General features: G+C 46.0%; 2 protein-coding genes across 4 annotated transcripts in view; both read left to right on the forward strand.

Moving 5' to 3' along the window:
• LOC144687635 (synergin gamma-like) overlaps positions 1 to 25,819 on the forward strand; it is a 450,053-nt gene that overhangs the window by 360,710 nt on the left and 63,524 nt on the right. The window lies entirely within an intron of this gene.
• susd2 (sushi domain containing 2) overlaps positions 15,995 to 25,819 on the forward strand; it is a 125,824-nt gene continuing 115,999 nt past the window's right edge. For all 3 annotated transcript variants that reach the window (XM_078554004.1, XM_078554005.1, XM_078554006.1), the window contains exon 1: positions 15,995 to 16,117. In XM_078554004.1, coding sequence (XP_078410130.1) covers positions 16,036 to 16,117 — 82 coding nt within the window. In that variant the 5' untranslated portion in view covers positions 15,995 to 16,035. The remainder of the gene's footprint in view (positions 16,118 to 25,819) is intronic.

Here is a 25,819-nt window from a genome sequence, read left to right on the forward strand (position 1 = left end):
AATAATACCCTGATACTTTACAGTTGCTTTCAGCCTTTCTTCTCTAAAGCATCTCCACTTACAACCTTCTGTCTGAAAAGATATTTTAGTTTCAAATCTTCACTTATAGGCCAACTATTCTCTGCTACCAATGTTAATGGATTCAAGTATGGCTGATGTAGCAGAAACCAAGAAACAGAGCTTTTCTTTATTGATAGAGTTTATTGACTTTGTTCAGCCACATGGCTCTCTTCACACGCACCCAGGGCAGGATTTTACCGTCGGCGAGTAGAGGCGGGGCCCGCTCGCCGATGTGTCAAATGATGCGTGGTGACGTCGGGCGGAACTCCCGACGCCACCCTGCCCCATTTAAATTTTTAGGAAGGTGGGGGGGGCGCAGCAAAATCAGCTGCGCGCCCGCTGACCTGCCAATGGCCAATTGAGGCCATTGACAGGATCAATTAAGCAATTAAAGGACTGGCGGGATGAGGTTTCATGTAGGGTTTTAAAAATTTTAATGAAGTTGTTATGGAAATTATGAAGATGTCCCAACTCATGTGACATGTAAGGGAATTTTTTTTTTCTCCATTTTTAATATTGCTGAAAGTAGAGCCGATCTCCCTGAGGCAGCACTTAGCCTCAGGGAGATGAGTGCACTCTTTCATGCGCATGCGCGAAAGACCGCACTCTCGATTTTAGGGATTCCCCCCCTGCCTGCACAGGGAGCACATAGCGCTTCCCTACGGACGTCATGCTGGGCGGGCCTTAATTGGCTCGCCCGCGCAAAATGGCAGCGCGGCCCACGATTGAGTCAGCTCCGTCCGCCCGACGAACGGAAAATTCAGCCCCCAGTGTTCCAGCCATCCCCTATTTATATGTGCTCCATGTACTTAATTAAACAATGCCCTTCACCTGTATATCCTAACAATTTAATTAGCATACCATTAACATCAGATACTGAAGCCACAGTGCAAATATGCAGCTAGACGTGGACAAAATTCAGCCTTGGGCTGCTAGGTGGCAAGTAATATTTGCACCTGACAAGTGCCAGGCAATGGCCATCTTCAACAAGAGAGAATCCAACCATCTCTCCTTGACATTCAATGGCATTACCATCTCTGAATCTGCCACTATCAGCATCTTGGAGGTTACCATTGACCAGAAAGGGAACTGGACCTGCCATATAAATACCATACTGTCATTTCAAGGACAGATTGAAGTTGGGATTTCACCTCTTGATTGGCACCCTGACCACCACCATAAACATTCACTTCTTCCACCACCGACATTCAGCGGCAGCAGTGTGTACCATCTACAGGTTGCACTGCAGCAACCCACCAAGGCTCCTTCTACAGCAGCTTCCAAACCCACAACCTTTACCACCTGGAAGGACAAGGACAGCAGTTGCATGGGAACACAACCACCTGCAAGTTCCCCTCTAAGTCACACACCATCCTGACTTGGAAATATATCACCATTCCTTCACTGTTGCTGGGTCAAAATCCTGGAAATCCCTCCCTAACAGCACTGTGGGTGTACCTACACCACATGGACCGCAACTGTTCAAGTAGGCAGCTCACCACCACCTTCTCAAAGGCAATTAGTGATAGGCAATAAATGCTGACCCAGTCAGCGATGCCCACATCCCATGAAAGAATAAAAACAATTAGAGATGGGCAATAAATGGTGACCTTTTCAGTGGCACTCATATCCCAGGTATGAATTAAAAAGATAGATTTTAAAGAGCATTTTAAAGGAGGAAAGAAAAGTGGAGAGACAAAAACGTTTAAGAAGGGAATTCCACAGTTCAGACCCAGGCAGTTGATGGCAATGGTGCGGTGAAGGAAGTCGGTGATGCACAGGAAGCAAGATGGAAAACAGACTTCAGAACATTGGAACAACGGGAGGTCAATCTGCCCCTTGAGCTTGTTCCCCAATTCAAATAAGTTATTACTGATTTGTACCTTAATTTCATTTATCCACCTTAGTTCTGTAACCCTTGCCCAACTGAAATCTATCAGTCTCAGTTTTGACATTTTCAATCGACAAACTTTCAAACTGACTTTTTGGTGGAAAGAGTTCTAGATTTTCACCCCACTTGGTGTGAAGCAGCACTTCCTGACATCATCCTGAATGACCTAACTCTAACTTTAAGGACATACCCTGGTGTTCTGGGCACACACGGCATAGGAAATAGTTTCTCTTCATCCACCCTACCAATTAATTTATTCACCTTAAATGCTTCTATTAGACCTATCCTAATCCTTTTACTGTAGGGGATATAAAGCCTTGGATATGCAACCTGTCCTCAGAATTAAATCCTTTTAGTCCTAGCATCACTAAGGTGAATTTGCTGCAAGGCCTGTCTATCCTTCCGGAGGTTCAGTGCCTTGAATTGAACACCATACTCTAAATAAGGGCCAGCCAGACCTTTATATAACTTCCAACCCTTTGTATTCCACTTCCTTGAAATATAGAGCAAGATTTCCATTAAGCTTTCCAATTATTTTTGTACCTATCCACTAGTTTCTATGATTCCTGCACTTGGACCTCTAAATATATTTGCACCTCCTCAGTTCCTCCTCTTCAAAATTGTGCCATGGGATCTTTTATGACCACCTGAGAGGACAGTTGGGGCCTCGGTTCAACGTCTTATCTGAAAGATGGCACCTCTGATTGTGGATCACTCTCTCAGTAGTGTTAGTGACCGAATGTGCTTGGAATGTCTGCAGTAGTGGACTGTCAACCTAGGTTTTGTGCTGAAGTTTTGAGAGTGAAGATTGAATCTATAACCTTCTGACTCAGAGATGAGAACGTTACCGTGACTGACACCAGTGGTAATATTATGGTGGAGACTATGCTGTATGGTAATTGTAACATACTGGTTTTATTACTCGCCTAGTAATGCAGAGGTTTGGACTAATGATTTAGACATATGTATTCAAATCCTACCACGACAGCTGGCGAATTTGAATTCAAGGAATTAATTAAATCTGGGATAAATAGCTAGTATGAACCATGGTAGTTGAAGCAGTTGGCTCACCATCTCCTCACGGGTAATAAATCACAGTTCTGCTTGTGATGCCCACATCCCATAAAGGAACAAAAAAAAATGTTGATGGGTCCTTGTTATGGCCAAAAGTTATTTTTATAGATTAAATGCAAATTTTGAAGAGCTTAGTACTGCTCAATTTTTTTTTATTCATTCATGGGATGAGGGTATCACTGGCTAGGCCAGCATTTATTGCCCATCCCTAATTGCCCTTGTTCAGCAAACATTTAAGAGTCAGCCACATTGCTGTGGGTCTGGAATCACATGTAGGCCAGATCAGGTAAGGACAGCAGATTTCCTTTCTTAAAGGACATTAGTGAACCAGATGGGTGTTTACAACCATCAACAGTGGTTTCATGGTTATCATTAGACTTTTTAATTCTAGATTTTTATTGAATTCAGATTCCACCATCTGCTATGGCAGAGATTTGAACCCAGGTCCCCACAGCTTTACACTGGGCCTCTGGATTATTAGGCCAGTGACAATACCACTACACCATCGCCTCCCCTAATGTAAATCTAATTTATGTATGTTGAGAAAATAACTCTTAGCAATAATCACCTATATTGCCCTGCCAACATTGAATCTGTAGATATTAAATGTTAGAATAAATGACAAAAAATATTAATTAAAGTAAATTTGAAGAACAAATAATTTTCACAAATTATTAGAGTCTTATTTAATTTATTTTTATCACTCCATCCTGTCATTTTTATGAATGCGTAGGTGGTAAAATCATATATAAATGAGCTGGGGAAGAATGAACTCAGACTTTTGGTGATGAACTCAACAGGGCAAGATGCCATTTTTACCCCCTGAAAATATTATTCAGAGCTGGAATTACAAGCCTCGTTTGGAGTTCAAGGTGGTGCTGGTATGAGAAATGTGAACAGCCAGTAACATTGAATTTTGACTCTGTCAAGGACATCCCCCTATAAAGACTCTCTGCCCTGTGGTAAATTACTTTAGCAGTTCGCTGCCCAGATGGTGGTATTATAAACTTCTCTGTTCTACAGTAAGTACACATGTGGCTACCGGCACTGACAATTTGAGTCAGCATGTAAATCTGCCAATTTGTTGACCATGACTGTTTAAATTATATTGTATCTGTGTGTAGTTCGATTGTTTTTGTGTTCGGGATAAATTTTGAAATTGTGCTTTGTCAAAATGCCGAAACAATAAATATATTGCTGAAGCCTAGTTGGTGCAGTAATAAATTGCAGTACATGGCCAATGTGGGACAGGAATGCAATTTGTGGCCTTATGACTTGGGACTCTTGAATTAGAACAGGAGTCAGTTACAGTATAGAGTGCCAGAAGGATACGAGTAAAAAAAGAATTTTGATGTCAGATACCGATTCTTAAAGCAGTTTTCTATGACTGAACATCCTGATGGTATGTCGCACAGTCTCCCCTTGATTGCTGCTGATTCTTACACACATTGCTCTGCGCAGACTGTAACTGGGTGATCCCTCATTGGCCCTATTCAAAAACAGTCGATTCTCTGTGCTTTTTGTTTCAGACCAATTTGAATCTGCTGAAGTTGAACAAATTATTCTATCTGCCTTGTTTATTCGCAGTTGATATTCTGTCCTCCTATTTTGTGTTTTGCCAAACCTGGCTGAGCTATCAAACAGAAATAATGTGTAGGAATTTCCTGTCATCTGATGCGCAGTAAGTCACAACTGGATAACCTCTGCTACAAACAAGACCTTCTGATGCATGTAATTTCCATGAAATGCCAAAATGGTGCAAACAGAAACAATTATTTGCTGCTGGACAAATGTGAACAAGCAACTATTGACCAAACTTCAGAATATGTAGCTATATCACAGTAATTGCTCCAATTTTGATGAGAGAATGGTGAGTTTATTCCCCTCTGCTATGATGTCTTTTTGCTGACAATGTGTCCTAAGAGCAGAATTGAGGTCCTGGAGAATTCACAAATTCATTTAGTGTCAACCCTTCTTCCTGCAAACATTCTAGGACCGTTGTGAGCTTTTTGTTATGTTCTTCCACTGATGTGCCATGGACCATAACATTGTCCATATGGTAGATGACACCCTCTAGACCTTGCAAAATAGCTGACATTCTGCATTGAAAGATTTCTGGTGCCGAGGTGATTTCAAACAGTGAGGTGTAGACACAGAATCTGCCAAAGTGGATGATGAGTGTGGTCAGAAATCTGGACTTCTTGTCTAGTGGAAGTTACCAAAAGATGTTGTTAGCATCAAGCTTTGCAAACGCTTTTTAGAAAGTTTGGTCAGGCTGTTGTCCACTGAGGACATCAGGTGACCTTCTCTCGCCACAGCTTTATTGGACTGTGTTAAGTCGACACAGATATGGATGGACCCATCCAGTTTTGGGACTGAGACCATCCCAGGACACCATTTGGTTGGTTGAGTGATGGGGGAGATGACATCCATTTTTGTCATCTCGTGCAGGTGTTGCTGCGCTTGCTTCATGAGTGGATGTGGTATTTATAGTGATGTGAATAGAAACATGGGATTAGCATCCTCCCTCAGTGTAACCCTGTATGCAGTCCTCAGTCACCCCAAACCGGTAAAGAGTTTTGGGAACTCCTTTTTAAATTTGGAACCAGGCCCTTGCCGATTGACCTCGTCAATTTTCTGTGGGAGGTTGAGGTCAATACAGGCTTTTCAGCTGAAAAGTAACCATTCTTGGTTGTGGATGACGAACAGGGTCTCTTGGTCTTTGTCTTTGTACCTGAGTATCACCTGCAGCATACCTTTCTCCGGGGGTTTGATGCCGCCTGGTCCGTACAGCTGTATTATAGGTGGCATCAGCCCTTGGGTCACGAGTCATGGTTTCTTGCCTGAGAGGACTGTAACACAGGCTTCCATGTCCAATTTAAAGTTTGTGAGATGATCATTAACTGAGATATCTGCGTTTCATAATCAAAATGCCTGAACTTTGATTTCACCTAAGAAGCATGGTTGTATTTCCTCTTAGTGTGGGACCTTGACCTCATGAATTGTCTTGGGATCACCTGTGTGTCTGGCTGTGTTAGCTTTGCATAGCTTTCTGAAGTGCCCTATGTACTTTTTTGTTATTAATCATTCATGGGATACGGGAATCGCTGGCTAAGCCAGCATTTATTGCCCATCCCTAATTGCCCTTGAGAAGGTGGTGGGGTGCCAATCAAGTGGGTTGCTTTGTCCTGGATGGCACCATTCACTACTCCTCAGATACTGAAGCAGTCCATGTTCAAATGCAGCAAGACCTGTACAATATCCAGGCTTGGGCTGACAAGTGGCAAGTAACATTCATACCACACAAGTGCCAGACAATGACCATCTCCAACAAGAGAGAATCTGGCAATCACCCCTTGACATTCAATGGTGTTACCATCACTGAATCCCCCACTATCAACATCTTGGGGGTTACCATTGACCAGAAACTGAATTGGACTTGCCATATAAGTACTGTGGCTACAAGAGCGGGTCAGAGACTAGGAATCCTGTGGCAAGTCACCTCTTGACTCCCCAAAGCCTGTCCACCATCTACAAGGCACAAGTCAGGAGTGTGATGGAATACTCTCCACTTGAATGAGTGCAGCTCCCACAACACTCAAGAAGCTTGACAGTGCTGAACATTGTGCAATCATCAGCAAACATCCCCACTTCTGACCTTATGATGGAAGGAAGATCATTGATGAAGCAGCTGAAGATGGTTGGGCCGAGGACACTACCCTGAGGAACTCCTGCAGTGATGTCCTGGAACTGAGATGATTGACTTCCAACAGCGACCACCATCTTCCTATGTATTAGGTATGATTCCAACCAGTGGAGAGTTTTCCTCCTGAATCCCATTGACTTCAGTTTTGTAAGGACTCCTTGATGCCACACTTGGTCAAATGCTGTCCTGATGTCAAGGGCAGTCAGCCTCACCTCACCTCAAGAGTTGAGCTCTATTGTCCATGTTTGAACTACGACTTTAATGAGGTCAGGAGCTGAGTGGCCCTGGCGGAACCCAAACTGAGCAGCAGTGAGCAGGTTATTGCTAAGCAAGTGCCACTTGAAAGTATTGTTGATGACCCCTTCCATCACTTTACTGATGATCGAGAGTAGACTGATGGGGCGGTAATTGGCCAGGTTGGATTTGTCCTGCTTTTTGTGTACAGAACATACTTGGGCAACATTCCACATTGTTGAGTAGATGCCAGTGTTGTAACTGTAGTACGGATGCGGCAAGTTCCAGAGCACAAGTCTTCAGTACTATTGCTGTAATATAGTCAGGGCCCATAGCCTTTGCACTATCCAGCGCCTTCAGTCATTTCTTGATATCACGTGGAGTGAATTGATTTGGCTGAAGACTGGCACCTGTGAAACTGGGGACCTTCGGAGGAGGTTGAGGTGGATCATCCACTCGGCACTTTTGGCTGAAGGTTGTAGCAAATGCTTCAGCTTTAACTTTTGCACTAATGTGCTGGGCTTCCCCATCTTTGAGGGTGGGAATATTTGTGGAGCCTCCTCCTCCAGTTGTTTAGTTGTCCACCACCATTCACGACTGGATGTGGCAGGACTTAGATCTGATCCGTTGGCTATGCATTTATTGCCCATCCCTAATTGCCCTTGCTCAGAGGGCATTTAAGAGTCAACCACATTGCTGTGGGTCTGGAGTCATATGTAGGCCAGTTAAGGACAGCAGATTTCCTTCCCTAAAGGACATTAGTGAACTAGATGAGTTTTTACAACAACGGTTTCATGGGCATCATTAGACTTTTTACTTCCAGGTTTTTATTGAATTCAATTCATCTGCCATGGTGGGATTCAAATCCAGGTTCCTAGAGCTTTACCCTGGGTCTCTGGATCACTAGTCCAGTGACAATGCCACTACGCCATGGTCTCTGTGGTGGAGCAGTCCAATGAGACAATGAGCACAGCGTTGACCCTCATGGCCAAGCGCACTGCCTCCTCCATTGAGAGAGTGGCGACTCTCATGGAGAGGCAGCGCCAGGGACAGAATGAAGGATTCTTGGGGTTGCGCTCGGTCCTGCAAGCCCTCACACAGGCACTGAGCTCAGGTGGTCTGTGTGAGTGTGGGAGATGGATGATGCACCCAGTATCCCAGCTAGGTGCCCGTCCATCAACGGTTTGCAAGGAGGTCCACAGTGATTTTACGTTGGTGCACGAGCTGCCTGCCGTTTCTATGGGCTCCTCTCAGGTTGCTCTGGATGATGGAAACAGCTCCTCCGTCCCTCTGCCAGTGACCATGGCATCTGATGAGGCTGCGGCGATGGGGGAGATGCCAGCCGTGGCACTGGCTGCTCCCTCCAGGCGGGGCCAGCACAGGCTCCACAGGCCCGAGGACCACCGACAAGGTCATCAAGGCCAACAAGACAGCAGAGTCAGCAGGCTGTCTTCAACGCTGCTGCCAGCGAGGGGGAAGCACCTAGACGCAGCATTCGCAAACATAAGTTAAAGGCACCATGAGCACAAGAGGGACAGGTCACGGGTGATTTTATATTCATTTTTGTTAACTTTATGTATACTAGTTTGATGTTGAATAGCAGAACTGTTCCTGTTAAGATTATTGCATTGTCAGAATGACATAAATTGTGTTTGCATCTTCATGGCCTGAGTATGCTTCACCTTTTTATCTCATTAGTGTGGGGAACACTAGTATGTAATGCTGGATGTAGGTGGTTCTGAACTTTATTGCATAGGCACTGAGTGTTCTTTGTGTTCAAATGAAAGAATCCTTTCAGACATCTGGGATGGAGGCGGCAGCCCTGGCATGCGTTTGAAGCTAATCTTTGGTAACTGAGCTGAAGGAGCATTGGATCAAGACGTTCCTGATATCCCTGCCTCCCTGCAGCTTACCGAGGTCTGGCCCCAGGCCCTCAGCATTCTCCTCACCGTGCTCATCTTTGGACACACTACTGGACTCATCATCTGTGGCCTCTGCAGCTGTCTCAAGGGTCTCTTCCTCCAATGGGTCCCCCCTTGCCAGTGCCAGATTGTGGAAACTGCAGAATGCAACCACTATCAGTGACACCCGCTCTGGGGGGTATTGTAGTGCATCCCCTGAACAGTCCAGGCATTGGAAGCACATCTTCAGAAGACCTATGGTCCTCTCTAACACTGCCCTTATGGAGGCATGACTTGTATTGTCTTCATATTGACTCGTAACACTTCTCTGCTTCTGTTCTTGGGTGGCAGAGAGGCGTCATGAGCCACCACTTCAATGCCTTTGTCGCCCAGCAACCATCCGTCCAGCCGGGCTGGAGCACTGAAGAGCCTTGGCACCTGTGAGTGTCTGAGGACGTAAGCGTCATGGAAGCTGCCTGGGTACTTTGCACGGACTTGCAGAATCTGCATCCCGTGGCCACACACCATCTGCATGTTCCTGGAGCACGTTCAAGACCCCTTCCTATTGACGAAGGCACCCGGCTGATCCGCTGGTGCCTTGATGGCCACATGTGTGGAGTCGATAGCACCCTGGATGCAGGGAACCCTGCAATCACTGCAAAGCTTCTAACTCACTCTGTCTGGCTGGCCTCGTTTGTATGGTAAAGAATAAAGGTCAGTACTCGCTTAAACAGAGCTTCTGTCACCAGCTTGACTTAACTGTGGACAGCTGATTGGGACACTCCATACAGATCCCCCACTGAGCCCTGGAGGCATAGAAGTTGGGGGCCACTGTGACCTCAAGAGCCACTGGCATGGGGTGTCCAACCACACAGCTGGAGCTGATCTCAGGCCAAATCATCTGGCAAATGGAGGTCACGCTCTGCCTTGAGAGGTAGACCCTCTTTCAACATTGCACCTTGGACATATGGAGGTCATTGCCGCCTGTAAACCCTGGCAGCAGGATAGTGGCATCTTCTACAGCCCCTTCTGCCTTGGACTGCCAGCTGGCCCTGCACCCCATGTGTCTGCGCCACTCCTCCCACAGGTCACCCCCCTGGAAGCTCCCCCTTCTGCCCCTCTCTTCCTCCTCAGAGGAGGTACCTTCAGCAGAGACCACAATCCCCATTACCAGGGTAAGGGAAGGCTGTCTGATACCTGGAAGGATCCACACAGGCTGAGTCCTCCGGGGGCCTGGCAGACAGCAATGAGTCCTGAAATTAAGCCTGGAAATGCTGAGAATGAAGCCCCGAACAGATATGAAGCTGACAAGTACCAATAAGCAACCAGCTGCAAACTATCTCCAAAACCTTTGACTACTGACACTGGCAATGCTGCTGACCCTTTTTATCCCACCCTTGATGAGGTTTGTGGAAATGTCGGCTGGCTGCCTGCCCGTTTTGCCCGCATGATGAGCAGAAAATTTCACGGCAAGGAAAAATTGCAGTCAATTGGACTGCTAAGGGCCTTAAGTGGCTGCTTAATTAATGGCGGGTGCCGCTTCAGCATCCGCGCGTGCCTTCCAAAGTGCACGATGATGTCGGGACGCTCACCCGACGTCATCACGCACTGTCCGTTCGGGTCAAGCACGTGCTCACCCACAGGACAAAAAATTCTGCCGATGGAAATGTCATTTTCTCAGATACCGAACAGCATCAGGTCTTCATGAAAAATAGTCAAAGCTTCAAGTTAGATCCTTGCTTTATGCAGAAGGTCCTGTAACAGCGGGCATTCTCCTAAGGCAAGGGGTGCAGGAGTCCACTGCAGACCTTGATCTCATTAGGAAAGCCTTTGACCCTTATTTTAGCCCAAAACAAAATTTAGTAATTGAAAGAACACCTTTTAACCGGTGTTCACAATGACCTGGGGAAGCAATTGAATTATTCCCAACATACTTATGTCGCCTAGGATATGGGGTGCTGAAGCACAAGCTAATCCGTGATTGCACAGTTGTGGGTGTCAGGGTTGAGAAACTCTCCGACTTTCTGCAGACCAAAGATGATCTTACATTGGACCAAGTGGTCCAGTATCTGAGGCAGGCTGAGCTTTGATCATTTAACCAGGCTATAATTCATGGCAATTCCGAAGTTTCATATGACTCTGTAGATTGGGTAGGCCCACGGACAGTGGCCCCACCCATATAAAAGTCTGCCAAACCAACTGAAAGGGCGGGAAACTCCACACCAGCAACCATTTTGAGGTGCTTGTGTTGTGGTGCCAAACCCAGCACAGTTGCCAAGACTGCCCAGTAGAGGTTGCGGAATGCTTCTAGTGTGGCAAAACTGGACACTTCAAGTATTTCTGCAAATTTGATTGAAGTCAAAAGCCAGAAAGCATTTATGAAACAAATTTCTTCCAAGGAATGGAAAGTCAAGAACAAGACAAAACTACAGAGTTTCTTGAGGAAGTAGATAGTCTTCATCCAGACTACAGGTCAGTTACAGGCCAAGTTCAAGTCTTCGACACTACTTTTAAAATTGATGCTGGAGCAGCTGCTAACATATTAACAGCTTCAGCCGATGACCCCTTTCTCCATCAGGTATCAAGTTACGAGGTCCGGGTGGTGTAGACCTTCCAATAAAAGGCAGGATTATTGCTGCTATCAGCTACAAGGGGCAACAGATTGTTGATTCTCTCTATGTTCTTCACAATCAACGTACATCCTTATTGGGTGGTGATTTTGGAGTACTTCTAGGAATCTTAGAGAAACCAGATGATGCTCATCATTTGAACGACTCACTGTCTTTCATGCAACAATCTTCATCCTTTTATATAGAAGCAGTGGAACTTCAACCTTCAGGAGCTGAGGAAGTTTATATACTCAGCAGTAAGTTCCTTTCTTTTACAGAGACACCATTCACTACACCCAGGGCAGACAAAGGAATTATAAATCTCTCAGTTAATCATGAAGTAAGGCCAGAGGCACCGGATACAGAAGGTGTTGTAGCAGACAGTGACCATCCCAATGAAGACCTGCTGGACTTGAATTGGCTGTTCCTAGGTAGTAATGAGGAAGAATCCCTTGCAGTACTGAGTGACCTCTTAGAGGTTGAGGTCCTAGAGAATGATTCATCTTTCAGGTTGAAATTATTCATCATCTATGAGATGTCCATGCAGGAGATATGGCCTGCCCATCTAGGTTGAAATTTCTAGAGGGTGGTTTTCAGCAGTTAACAAACGTGCAAGTTCCAAAAGACATTTGGTACACAAAAATGTTAATTTTATCTCTAGTCTATTTAATCTTTCCTCATGATTTAACCCTTGAAGCCCTGGTAACATTCTGATGAATTTGCACTGAATTCCTTCCAAGGCCAACATTTAATTTTGAAGGTGCGTTTCCCAGAACTTTTTGCTGACTCCATATACCTGTGGATGTCACCTTCATGTCACAATGCACTTTGTTTCACCTTTCCACTGTGAGGTGGAAGTTAACAGGGTTCACCATGAGAAAAGGGGGATAGGACTTGAAGTGGGAGGCTGTGGATACAGAGAGGACTTGAGAGCTCTAGACTGCTTCCACCCAAGACACTTGAGGTCCATCATGAGAATTCAGTGAGAAAATCACAAGCATTGAGGCCCTTCATCATATTGAAAATTTAACTTAGATGGGCAGGTCAATTCTCCCGCAAATCATTTTTAGCAGTTAACAAATGTGCAAGTTTCAAAAGACACACTCAGGAAGGTTAATCTGCTCTGTTTCATTTCAGTGACTCTGATTGAATATAGAAAGTAAAGGAGCCATTGACTGAGGTAATTAGGGGTTTGAAGGAAAGTAACAGGGTGGGTGGAGAGAAACATTTTCTACTACTGAAGGAGTCTAGGACAAAGACTTTATAACTTTAATATCAGAATCAGGTCATTCAGGAGAGAATCTGAAACATTTCTAAACACAAGAATGTGGTACAAGTGTCTAACTTCATCCATTAAATTAGTAGATGCCAACTCATTTAATACAGGCTTGCTAGCTAAATGTATCGAGGGATATGGAGCTAAGGATTATGGATGGAGTTAGGATATATTTCAGCCATGATTTTATTGAATGGCAGAGCAGGCTTGAAGGACTGAATGGCCTATTCCTGTTTCTATGTCCCTATGACAATGGCTTCTGTGCCTGCTCCTGCATTATTACCTCTGATGACCCCAAGGGTCTATCCTTGGCCCCCTCTCATTCTCATCTCCATACAGCCCTTTGGTGACATTATCCAAAAGCACAGTATTAGTTTTTACATGGATGGTGATGACACCCAGCTCTACCTCATCAACACCTCCCCCAACTCCTCCACTTTTGATAAATTATCAGATGGTTTACCAGACATCAAGTACCTGGGTGAGCAGAAATTTCCTCCAATTAAATAATGGGGTGGTTGAAGTTATTGTTTTGGGTCACCGCTCCAAACTCTATTCCCTCGCAACAGACTCCTACCCTCTCCCTGGCAACAGTCTGAGATTAAGCCAGTTTGCCCATAACCTTGGTGTCACATTCGACCTCGATATGAGCTTCCGACCTAATATTTATACTATCGTGAAGGCCGCCTATTTCCGCCTCTGTAGCATCGCTCAACTTGCCCCTGTCTTAGCTCGTCTGCTGCTGAAACCCTCATCCATGCCTTCACTGCCTCCAGACATTACTATTCCAACATGCTCCTGGCTGGTTTCCCATATTCACCCTTCTATAAACTTTAGGTATCCAAAACACAGCTGCCTGAATCTTAACTTGCACTAAGTCCCATTCCCCTATCATCCCTGTGCTACATTGAGTCATAGTCAAGCAATGTCTTGATTTTAAAATTCTCTTCCTTGTTTTCAAATCCCTCCATGGCCTCACCCCTCCTTGGCCAGAATTTTACATGCGCTCCGGAGTGAGCAAGTCGGAGGGTAAAATTGGGAATGGTGGGACCGCTGCCCATCACCTGAAATTTTACCAGTGGCAGGGGAGGTGTTGGGCAACCTGTCCACCCTTGGGCCAATTGATGCCCTTAAGTGGCCAATTAATGTCCACTTAAGGGCCTCCTGGAGGCCCATGTGGTGAGGTCACCAGTATACCAAGACGGCCTGGCTGCGGTCTCGGGGTTGGGAGGTCTCTCTTATTCGGCCAACCTGTACCCCATGGAGGGTTTATAAAGGGCCGCTATGCTTCCCTACATTCTCTATTGCTACCCCCTCTCCCCCTCACCAGCCTGCCTGACTGGTCCTGGCGAGGCTGCCCACTTACCTTGTACACTGGCCTCCATCACTGTCCCTTGTCGAGTACTGGCTGCAATCCCAACAGTGGCCATCACTCCCGGCGGCACTGCTCCAACTGAAGAGCTGCCGGCCCCGCAGGATATCCTCCCTCAATGGGGCGGTAGGCACAATCTCAAACAACTAATTGCCCGACAATTGAAAATTGTAGCTTCCAGGGCCAGAGGGCTCACTCCTGACTTTCCAGCTAGTTGGCAAGGCCACTGTTTCTGCTTTAAATCCCGACTCCTATCTCTGTAATCTCCTTCAGCCGCACAATCCTCCAAGATATCAGCACCACTCTAATTCTGGCATCTTCTGCATCCCCAATCATAATTGCTCCACCATTGGTGGCCGCGCCTTTAGTTGCCCAGGCCCCAAGCTCTGGACTACCCTCCCTACACCTCTACACTTCTCTACCTCACTCTCCACTTTTAAGACACTCTTTAAAAACAACCTCTTTGACCTAATATCTCCATTTGTGGCTCAGTGCCATATTTTGTTTTATAATGCTCCTGTGAAGTGCCTTGGGATATTGGTGCTATATAAATATAAGTTGCTGATATGACAATTGATGCTTTGTTGGCTAACTTCCAGGTAATTGGAGACTTTAATCAACACTGAATTACTCTAATTATGAGAGTGAACCAGCTTATTGAGGCTTTTATATATCTTTAGTCTGAGTTTAATGTTTATCCAATTAAATTTCCCACAATACTTTGCTGAATTCCTCCTTTCCCTTTCTTCCTATGATATGCAACAGTGGCTTTCAACATTTCCGATTGATGACTCCAGACATTAATATAATCCCAGAAAACATTTGCGATTGCTGATACAATCCCAGGGACCTTCTGCCTGAACCCCAAAATGATACTGTCAACTATTTCAAGGATAACAGGGCGATCATTGATAATTTTATTAGAATACAGCAACAGAAAAAATATAGCAGTTAATCACAAATTACAGGATAAATGTAGAAAACAGAATTCACAGAAAATACCATGCACAAGGTAGGCAGCATGCCTGAATCCCAGGTGGGCCTCTTCTGAACCTTCTGCCCTGTTTGAAAATCATGGTGTACAGGTTTTGAAAAGCTAAGTTTGGCATTATTTAACTTCTTCTTGACTTCTTTTTCTCCTCTCCCGCTCTTTAGAAATTACCCCTCAACCAGCACCATTAAAAAACATTGACCTAGTCATTCATCTCATTGTTTTTTGTCGGAGCTTGCTGTGTGCAAATTGTGTGCTGCGTCTCCTATGTTACAAAAATGAAAATGCTCTAAAAGTACTTCATTAGCTATAAGGTGCTTTGGGACACCCTGGAATCATGAAAGGTGCTATATAAATGCAAATCTTTCCTTTCTTTCTTTCAACCACAGTTATATCCTCCACTGTGTTGGGCCCTTCATCATTATTTTGAATTGGAATGAAAGTTAACGATTCGGAGATATGAACAGCTTGAAGATTGACTGCTGGTAAGTATATTAAGATCCCACGAATTGATATTAACACTCAGATTAAAATCAACCCCAATAGTTGCAATCAAACCTTGTGCATTCAAATAAGCATCACAATCCACCATTGGGAACAAGCAGCCACATCATGCTGCAATGAGGTCAGTTCACCCAGGGGCAGTGATACGATTTGTACAGCATCAGCAGACACTGACCTTTGAAACGAAATTAGGTTCAATAAATGATCTTCCAGTTTCATTGTTCACTTACTCATTTATTTTTAAACTCTAGGCATTCCAAGCAGTGGATGGATCCATTTCCTATCCAAGGCAAATAAGAGTGTGATTTTTTTTTCTCTTGTGGGCTTCACAAAGTTTTCTGAAGACATTAACAGACTCTGTCTCGTGCTCTTGTGAAACCACAGTGCAGTGAGAGGTTAGTGAATCAACACCTCACCATGGTCAAAGGCAAAAAACAGAAGATTCAACTTTTTTGCCTTTTAGTGATTGGACTTATCTCCTACTCTGCACTTCAAGCAGGTAATTTGAAATAAATCATTGGAAATAGTGCAATATTGTTTCTGTTCCCCTTTCTTGCAAGACTTTATTTCGGATGTTTAAGTATGTTTCGATTGGGTCCTTTTGACATTTGGATAATCTGGCACAATTTAAGAGTTAATAAGAAATATATAAAAGCGTATAATTAATGAAAGCACAATTAACAAACAGACCCAGATGTTTAAGTGTGCATTTGACGCACAGTATCATTTTTTTTGTGGAGTCCAGTGTGCTCTGAAATGCTTTGACTGTCTTTCTGTATATTCTGGACAGGATAACATGACTAAAGGTGGCTTCTGCTTTCTAGCTATGATTTAAAACTTCCTGCACAATTTCCATCCTGAACTGGATTTAGGTTTATTCTATTTAGAACTTGTATCCAGGATAGGATGAGATGCCAATCTCGCTTAATACAGTTGACAGGCCCCTTCGTATGTGCCAGTGCCTATTTGATCAGGAGGCTTGTCATGGCAGGTCTTTGTCAGGCTGTGCTGTGACTGTTAGTGCTGCCATTTCTGTGTAAAAACAGTAACCACCGTCTTTTGGTTCAGAAACTTTGGGCAGAATTTTATGTCCTGCGGGCGGGCGCGCACCCCACCCGATTGGTGTAAAATCGCAGGAGATGATGTCGGGAGAGAGCCCCGATGTCATCACTCACTCGTGCGATATTTCGCTTGGCGAGCGAGCGCATAAGTCAGAAGCGAGCTCACCAACAACTAAAAGGCAATTAAGCCATTAACGGCACAACTGTCTCTGCTTTTTCATGGCCCATCCAACCTAATGGATGGTAGATAGGCAAATAGGCCATGCAGCCTTTACATCTTTCATCAAACCTCATCCAAGGGCCGGATAAAATCTCCGTTATGAAATAAAATAAAAATAAATATCTGTGGACAGCGTTTTTATGAGATGCTTGATTGTGATGTATGGATTTTTTTTGCAACTTTTTAAAGCTTCATTTCATCATTTGAATGTCTGCAGCTCCCTGAGGCAGCTGTCTGTCTTCAAGGAACTCTCTTGCAGTGCTCGCCCGCGCCTGTGGTGACGTCATCGCTCGCCATCTTCCCACCCCCACCCTGGCAGAGCTCAGCTTTTCAGCACACGTTTCACGCTGGCTGGCCATTAATTGGCCCTGGCAAAGATGGCATCCGTGACCTCATGGATTAATTTGTGGGTGAAGGCTTGTGATAGCCAACAGAGGTCACCTGTAGAGACCTGAAAGGAGCAAATGGCATAGAAATTGAGCGCCGTGGCAACTTTCATGGCCACTGGCAGTGGATGCCCTCCATGTCCATGTGGCGCTAAATCCTGCAGTGGCTGACAGATGTGAGCAACCAGTCCCCTGGACATGCAACACTGGTTCTTGGTCACCTGCAGGAATGAAAGGCAGCGTCTATGGACCCTCGCTGTAGCTAGGCGCCAACCAGTGATGGCTCGCTGTGGCTCTTCAGCAGCATGTGCGGGAACCCCAGCCGCCTCTTTTTCCTGAGGGTGCTGCTCCTCCCTCTGCCCAGCCAGGCGCCTCAGTCACTCTCTCCTCCGTCATTTTCGCTCTCTGTACGCCATGAGGCATACAGCTAGTTCATCAGGCTCCATGATCCTGATGTACTCCACCTGCAGGATGAAAGAGAGAGGCGCATGGGTTAGCTTGGGTGCACTAAGAACCTGTCTTGGTTGAGTCTGAAGGCCCCTTAACACATTTGAAAGAGCGCTGGCCACCACTTGGTTGGTCAGAGCTTAGTGCGCTGCATGGCTGCCCGAAACCCCACTCAACTCCGCCCCACTCCACCCGACTGATTGGCAACAGCTTTGCCCATTGGACTGCATGCTGTGCTTTCAGCTCAGGTGCAGGCATTCTCCTAATCCTCACTGCAAGGCTGCACTGTTAGCTTAAACCATGGGGGAGACTGGTCCAAACCAGGATGATGACTTCACAAGAGACTATGAGCACCTCCACCAGTGACTGCTCCAGGGCCAACTTTAGCGAGGAGATTGTACAATGTGCCCAGTCATCCAACTGTACTGCAGTCCACTAAAACACTCATTAGTTTGCAGTCTGTGCCCGAGGGGTGAAAAGTTCTGGACCACTTGGTGGCACTTTGATTCCTCTGTGTTGCTTGAGTGGGCAGAGAAGCTAGAAGCCTGACTCCAATCATATCAATGTGGCTGTGACTGATCTGTCTCAGCTGCAGAGGAATGGTCACTTTGTTCAGGGTTTCCTTAATTTGTGGCTGCTTCCCTCAGCCAGCACCCACCCCCCCAACACCCCCAACCCCACGTGCATTCATGTGCTACCTTGCACTGCAGGGCAGCCCTTGCCCCCCTCCTCCCCCAATGCACCTCAATCGCAGGACAGCCCTTGCCTCCCCGCCCCAACGCACCTCAACCTTGAAGTCCAACAGATGACTGGGGTAAACGCTCCACAATGTTACTGTGTACTCACCTCTGAGTTCCCCTAAAAGTGCATGCTCACCAAGTGCACATCTTTGATATGCTATTGTGAAAGATGTCGGCATGGGCAGACGATCCAGCAGGGGTGGACGATTCCGGCAGGCTGGGCTTATAATGATATGTAGATGTATTACAATGAGGTTCCCGACATCTGATGGCAGGAAATGCGGCCCGCGATCAGCGGGTGGAGCGGACAATCACAAACTGGTTTCATGATGTCGTGAAACTGATTTTTGGCCTTCTTGCCATATTGTCTGCCCACATCACCGAACATGCCCGACGCCAGCTGGCACAGACGATTCCACCCATTGTCTTATAGGAATGAGCACTGTAAAGAGAGTTATCGAGCTGGGAGCCATGCGATATATTGCAAATGTTCGGCCATCTTAGAAGCTGCTGTTTTAAGTCACTGAAATGCAGCTCTTCAGTCTTTTAAAACTCAATCAGTGGTTTCAGTCCAGTAAATAAATAAAGTCATTTCAATATAAAGCATGGCTTATTACACTGCAGCGCGAGGGCCAGAGGGGTGCCTGAGAGTACAAATTACTATCAGAGAATTAACTGCTGGCATGACTACTATCTAGCTGCTCCTATTGCTGCCCCACTCATGTCACTGCTGATGAGGGTCCAGCATTTCTTTTCTCTTCTATGCGTAGTGGCATATAAAGCCACTCATTCCCTCTACTGCTTTTACATCTGGCAGATCATGCTGTGCATTGTTTCTCTAACCAAGACTTTCAGGTGAGCAAGTCCTTAACCTGACCTAGGTTGTGGGTTCAGGCTACATATGAAGGAAAGTGGGGTGGGGTGGTGGGTGCGGAAATTAATACTCTATTCCTGTCAGGCACGATTACTCTGATGGAGGTCAAGGTAGACCAGAGCACTCATCAGTGCTCAATTGCTGTGGGGTAGGATTGAGGTTGGGGTAGGGGTGTGTTGTGAGAGAAGGGCACTCTGCTCCCATCAGCGACAAGTACCTGCTGAATGTCAGCCCAGAATTCAGGCACTGCAATTCTCAGCTCCGCTTAGCAGAGCTGTCTGGGGTGAACCTTGAACCCACGATGGGCCGAAGGGTCTGTTTCTGTGCTGTATGACTCTATGACTTCTAATGCAGAGGCAGGAATGTTACCATCCAAGCCAAGAATGTCTCCTGTCCAGCATCATTGCTGAACCTTAACCGTCATTGCTTTGGATCCCACCCTGTGCTTTTTCCCTTTAACATCACTCTGATTTTCTGGAGCTGTTCTGTTTCTGAGAGCCCACAGTGATCAGAATTCAGCATAACTTGACGTTATATGAAGGAAAGTGGGGTGGGGCAGTGGGTGCAGAAATCACTACTCTATTCCTGTCAGGCACTGATGATTACTCTGATGGAGGTCAAGATAGGCCAGAGCACTTATCAGTGCTCAATTGCTGTGGGGTAAGATTGAGGCTGGGGTAGGGGTGCATTGTGAGAGAAGGGCACTCTTCTCCCATCAGCAACAAGTACCTGCTGAATCCCACCTCCCCACCCCGCTTTCCTTCATAACTTCAGCATATTGTGTACCGAGAAGCCAGAATAATGACTGCTGTGGGAAACGGAATGGCAACAGTGTCTTATTAATCTGTCTACCTCCAACATCGCGCTTCCCCTCTGGAAATCTAAGTTTAATTTTAACTGAAGGATTTGTGGCCAAGGTCAGCTTTATCTTAATGGTAGTTCTGAATTTTTCAAAAAACAATTGTAATCTAATCTCCAGCTAGTTTTGTACAAAACTGAATGCTGCAACAAATTATTAATCTCAGATCTGACAACCCTGGGGTTAAAGAGTATCGAATGCTATCTTTCTTTTCCTGACACAATCAGTTATAGGACTGAGGCAACAGAAATGGAAATGCTCCTTATTTCAATGCATAAAGTATCATTATAACATCAGAGTCATAGATTAGTTTTTAGAAAATTCAATCTTGATACCAAATCTTCAGATCTAACTGATAACCTGATTATGGGCTGGCTGTCAATTTAGTTAACAAATGGGGGCAGTCAGTAACTCACAGTGACAAGATAACATTAACTTGAAATTCACTTGGGCAGATGAATATTAATATCTGTCTGTAAACTGATGGATTATTGCTTGCCATTTTCCATCCGGAGGATTCCCAAAGAGAATGCAAAATGGTCCTAGTAGGAACGGTGAGAGAAATGTTCTGTCTGTACTACAGTAGTGATTACACTTCAAAAGCACTTCATTGGCTGTAAAGCGCTTTGTGGCGTCCTGAGCTCATGAAAGGCAGTATACAACTGCAAGCCATTATTTTTTCTTTCAGTATGCCATAGTCAATGTAAACATTGGATAAAAATGGATGAGGAAGACAATTCTTGCTACCTTATTTCATCCATCTAGAAAAACCTGCAGCCCTCCTATTCCGACATTTAACTGTGTCTTACGTGATTATTTTTATTCTTTCATGGGATGCGGGCGTCACTGGCTAAGCCAGCATTTGTTGCCCATCCTTAATTGCCCTTGAGAAGATGGTGGTGAGTCACCTTCTTGAACCGCTGCAGTCCATGTGGTGTAGGTACACCCACAGTGCTGTTAGGAAGGGAGTTCTAGGGTTTTGACCCAGTGACAGTGAAGGAACAGCGATATATTTTCAAGTCAGGATGGTGTGTGACTTGGAGGGGAACCCGCAGGTGGTGGAGTTCTCATGTATCTGCGGCCTTTGTCCTGCTAGGTGATAGAGGTCAGGGTTCTGGAAGGCACTGCCGAAGGAGCCTTGGTGAGTTGCAGCAGTGCATCTTGTAGATTCCACTCACTGCTACCACTGTGCATTGTTGGTGGAGGTAGTGAATGTTTAAGGTGGTGGATGGGGTGTCGAGCCTCTTGAGTGTTGTTGGAGCTGCACTCATCCATCACACTGCTGACTTGTATATGGTGAACAGGCTTTGGGGAGTCAGGGGGTGCATTACTTGCCGCAGAATTCCCAGCCTCTGACCTGCTCTTCCAACATTTTCATTCCAATGTTGATTCCAACATTTTGCCTCCATTGTCTTATCCTGAAGACCAGTCCAACTGTTTGTCACGCTTTACATGAAAAATAACTTGTTGACATCAGTCCTAAATTTGACTTTGCTTAATTTGAACCTGACGCTCTTTGACCTGCTGTCATGGTTTAACTTGAAGTAGAGTCAACTAAAGTAAACTTTAAAATGATTGACCTTGAAATTATGCTGTGGCACTAAAGTGTCCAAACACTTAATGCATTAAAATCAACTGTTTTTTTTAAAAGAAAGCAGCCTAGGGTGAACATAATAATTCTTTATACACTATAACTTTACAGCTCATTTTCAGGACATATACAGGCTATATTGGTTATACTAAACCACTCCATAAACTGGATGTTCATTATATGTTTCTCAGAATGCAGAAAATGTAACATCCTTCCAAATAACAATATTGTGTTACTACAAGTTAATAATATTGTCTGGAACTCATCCTTCTCTGTTGTGCTCTGGAAATGCCATTATTAAGGCTCAGATGAACCTATCTTTGACAAAGACAGTGCTCCCCTGATCTGAGTGCTCAGATTGGTGTAGCAAGGAAGTGCTTTAGATTGTGTGTAAATGGAGCTTATGATTAACAAAGTGTAATATTTAAACAGTAATTTTTGTTTCTCTCAAGAATAATTTCAGGTAACTGTTAACTTGAGAAGATGAGTTGTTAGATAAATATATGTCTTAATATGTTTACTCATGGCAATTAAACTCAACAAGGTACACCAACGCTGGCTCTTCATTGGATCAAACTGCTGCAAAATCATTATTACCACTAAACCTTGACCATGGCCCATTTTATAATAGGTTACACAGTGATAGCAAATCTGAGACCTATGTGGTAACTTGATCAAGGTTGGTCCCTCTCCCGCATGTGGTGACCAACAGTGTTGTTACAAATTAAAATTGCTGACAAGGGTGGGTAGCAAGGCTCAATGCCAAGCTGAATTTAATCTATGCCTTTATTTGTCTTGTTTTATGATCATTTTCTTATCACCTCATTACTTGTTGCCTGTACTGCTTGAACATCAATGCCTATGAGTCTGTCCTATTAATCACCCAATAATATACTTAACTCAACTACATTTTAAAACGTGAGAACAGGAGACTACCATTTAGTCTATGAGCCTGATCAATCACTTTGTTGGCCAAGGTATCCCAGTTTCCTGCTCTCTTTTCAAATCCCTTAATACCTTTAGGGCGGAATTGTCCCAGATTTGCACTAGGTGTGGTAGCCGACGAGTAAAACAACGTTTTTCCCACCGGCCGCAATGGCGACTTTCCAAACCCGCTGCTTTGATTGTGCATTCTTGGGAAAGATGCTGTTTCCATGGCGGACGGGCTCTTATTTGCCCGCCACGCCATTACCTCGCCGCCTCATCACGCCGGGCATGATATTTAAAGTCCAGCCACGCGCACACCTCTCAGTGCTTCCAGCCCATGATCGCTGCATGGAAGACAGGATTGCCCTGAAAGGCAAAAAGACTGCCACCCCCAGGTTTAGTGATGTGTCCCTCGAGTGCCTCTTGGACACCATGGAGGCCCACCGTGATGTCCTCTAACCCCGCTCTGCCGCAGGAGGAGCAGTGGCATCACCAATCCAGCATGGCAGGCAGTGGCAGCAGTGGTCAGTGCCAGTGCCCTGCAAAAAAGGACAGCCACCCAATGCAACTACAGGATGAATGATCTCATCCGTTCTGCCAAGGTAACTCACTCTTCTAATCACTTTCAACTCACACACTCACAAACTCATCACACATCCACAGGGATCTCACACCTCAAGGGACAACACCACTAACTCCCGCACACATCCTCACATCTCCATCAGGCTCATACCCTCTCGAGCTCGTGTCCTCATCCTGTCCATGGCTCTGCTCACCACACAAACATTCCACGCAGTGTCATGTGTCCTGCTCACACTCTATCTGTTTTCATGCAGGAGAAGCCTACCCACATCAGCAGGGAGAGGTCCCAGACTGGGAGTGGAGTGGCCCACATTAGGCCCCTCACTCACTTTGAGTGCATGCTGACTGGTGAGGACATGGACCATGCCTGCGATGAAGGTGAGGTCGGCGGCAAACACCCTTGATCCTACACCAATTCATCCCATTCTCAATGGAAATATGAATGTTCCCTCTCCTGCTTTTGACTGTGCTGCCATGCACTAATTATCTCTACTTTGGTTCACAGGGAACTCTGCCAAGTGACCGACACCCTCAGCCAGCCTGTCCCTCAGCTCCATCCAGGTCCTCATCTCCAGCCAAGAGGACACCTCCTTCATTAAAGAGCTGGAAATAAGCAGCCTGGGAGACCCGTCACAGCGCTTACCCACACCCTGCATCAGCACAGAGACACACCCCTCAGTGGGACCTAGATCTAGAGCAGGCTCAGGTTCAGAATCTGGTGGTCACCGCACGGACACATGTCCGTAGCAGCAGGAGGCAGGTTCATGCAAGCTCCCCGGCACTCAGAGGACTGCTGGGGATGAGGCATCTGAGACATCTGAGTCAGGTGACGAGCATCTGGATTTGGCCTTCCAATTCATCGTGGAGAGTGAGCAGAAAGTGGGGGAACATCACACAGAGCTGTTGGAAACCCTCAACAGAGTGGCACACGAGTCAGAGGAGTGCGCCTGCCTGCTCTGTGTCGCAGTGGTGCCCACATGTGCATTTATGGAGGTCTCCATTACTGGGGAAGGCAACAGTTAACTTACCAGGAGTTCAATTGCTAATTATCAGTTAACAACCTGGTACCCATTTAGATGTATTAAAGGGAGAACGCTTCCATGCACCGTGGGGTCTGGGGTGCTTTACTGACCCCTCTAATCACATTTTGTTTTGAAGTTGTAAGTTTCCTTTGCGATTTGTTTTTCTTTTGCAATATCCCTTTAAGGGGCTGCTTCTTAATTTGTCCCACGTTATGTTAATTTAGTTGAATTGGTTTAATCAAAAGAGTAAAAGGGAAAACAGGTGAGGTAAATTCTCTCTATAGAGTTTTATGTACCAAAGTAAACCTCTGAAGAAGCCAGTCTTGGCCTCGGTCTTTATTGCTAAACAGCTATTGGAACTTAACATCCAAGGGGAGGATGGCAGATGCCATGGCGACCCTGGTCCAGCAGAATGTGGAGATGACTCCGTCGCAGGAGCCATGGTGAGTTCCTGCAGTGGTAGTGTGAGAGGGAAACAGCGCACCTCGATGTCCCTCCAGGTGCTCCTTCCCCTCAAGGAGTCAGGCTGGGGCACCCGAAGGGAGGAGGAATGGCAGCTGGACACCCCTGGGTCATCCACTCAGGAATCTCTGAGGCTGTCCTCTCCCTCTGAGTTCCCTTTGCCCGTGAGCCCCTCAACCTCATCCTCTGTCACTGCAGAGGTAGCAACTGGCCAACGAGTGATTCTGGAGAGAGAAGTGTATATGTGGCAGGGCCTTTCAGAGCCTCGTGCAAGCCTCTCCCATACACACAGATCCTTCCCGTATCACACCCACCTCAATGTCCTGAGCATTTTGAATGCTGCCTGCTGGGGTTCAGTTTCAGTTGTCCATCTGAGCTGAGCTGCATCTCCACCCACCCAATGATCACACTCCCATGCAGCACCTGATCTCGCCCAGCACGACTGTCATTTCACTTTCTATTTAGACAGCATGGTCTGGATTTGCTTTTTCCTAAGCTCCCCATCTTTTCCCCTCCCCCGGTCACCCATTTCCTTTCCCCCATCACAGCTGACCCCTTGGCATCACCTTCCAGCTCCCCTCCGTGACCTATCAGCCACAACCCTTTTACTTCAGCGATGTCCAGGTGAACATGTATGTTCCCTTCCTTCCTGAAAATCCCACCCCCATCCACATTCACCTCCCCATCCTCCTCCACCCCACCCCCAGGGTCTGTCTGCCTCTGAATCCCCACCAATGCCATCCCTTCTACTGTTACTGACAAACCCTCACCCTCCCACCCTACTGCCTCACCCTCCCACCCTACTGCCTCACTTGGCCCTAGGTCATTCTCACCATTCCCTCATACCACGCCCAACCTCTGTTCGCACCCCAGCAGGCAGTCATGGTCCCATTAGATCCCTCCCTTGTATGTTCACTTGGAAATCCCACCCCTGGAACCCCTCCGCACCGCTCCCCCCCCACCCCCCCCGACCAACCCCCAACCGCTAACCCCCAACCACCCCTACAATCTCCCCCCTCCCCCGTCTCCC

This window comes from Cetorhinus maximus, chromosome 12, assembly GCF_964194155.1.
Source record: "Cetorhinus maximus chromosome 12, sCetMax3.hap1.1, whole genome shotgun sequence".
NCBI classification, from domain to species: domain Eukaryota; kingdom Metazoa; phylum Chordata; class Chondrichthyes; order Lamniformes; family Cetorhinidae; genus Cetorhinus; species Cetorhinus maximus.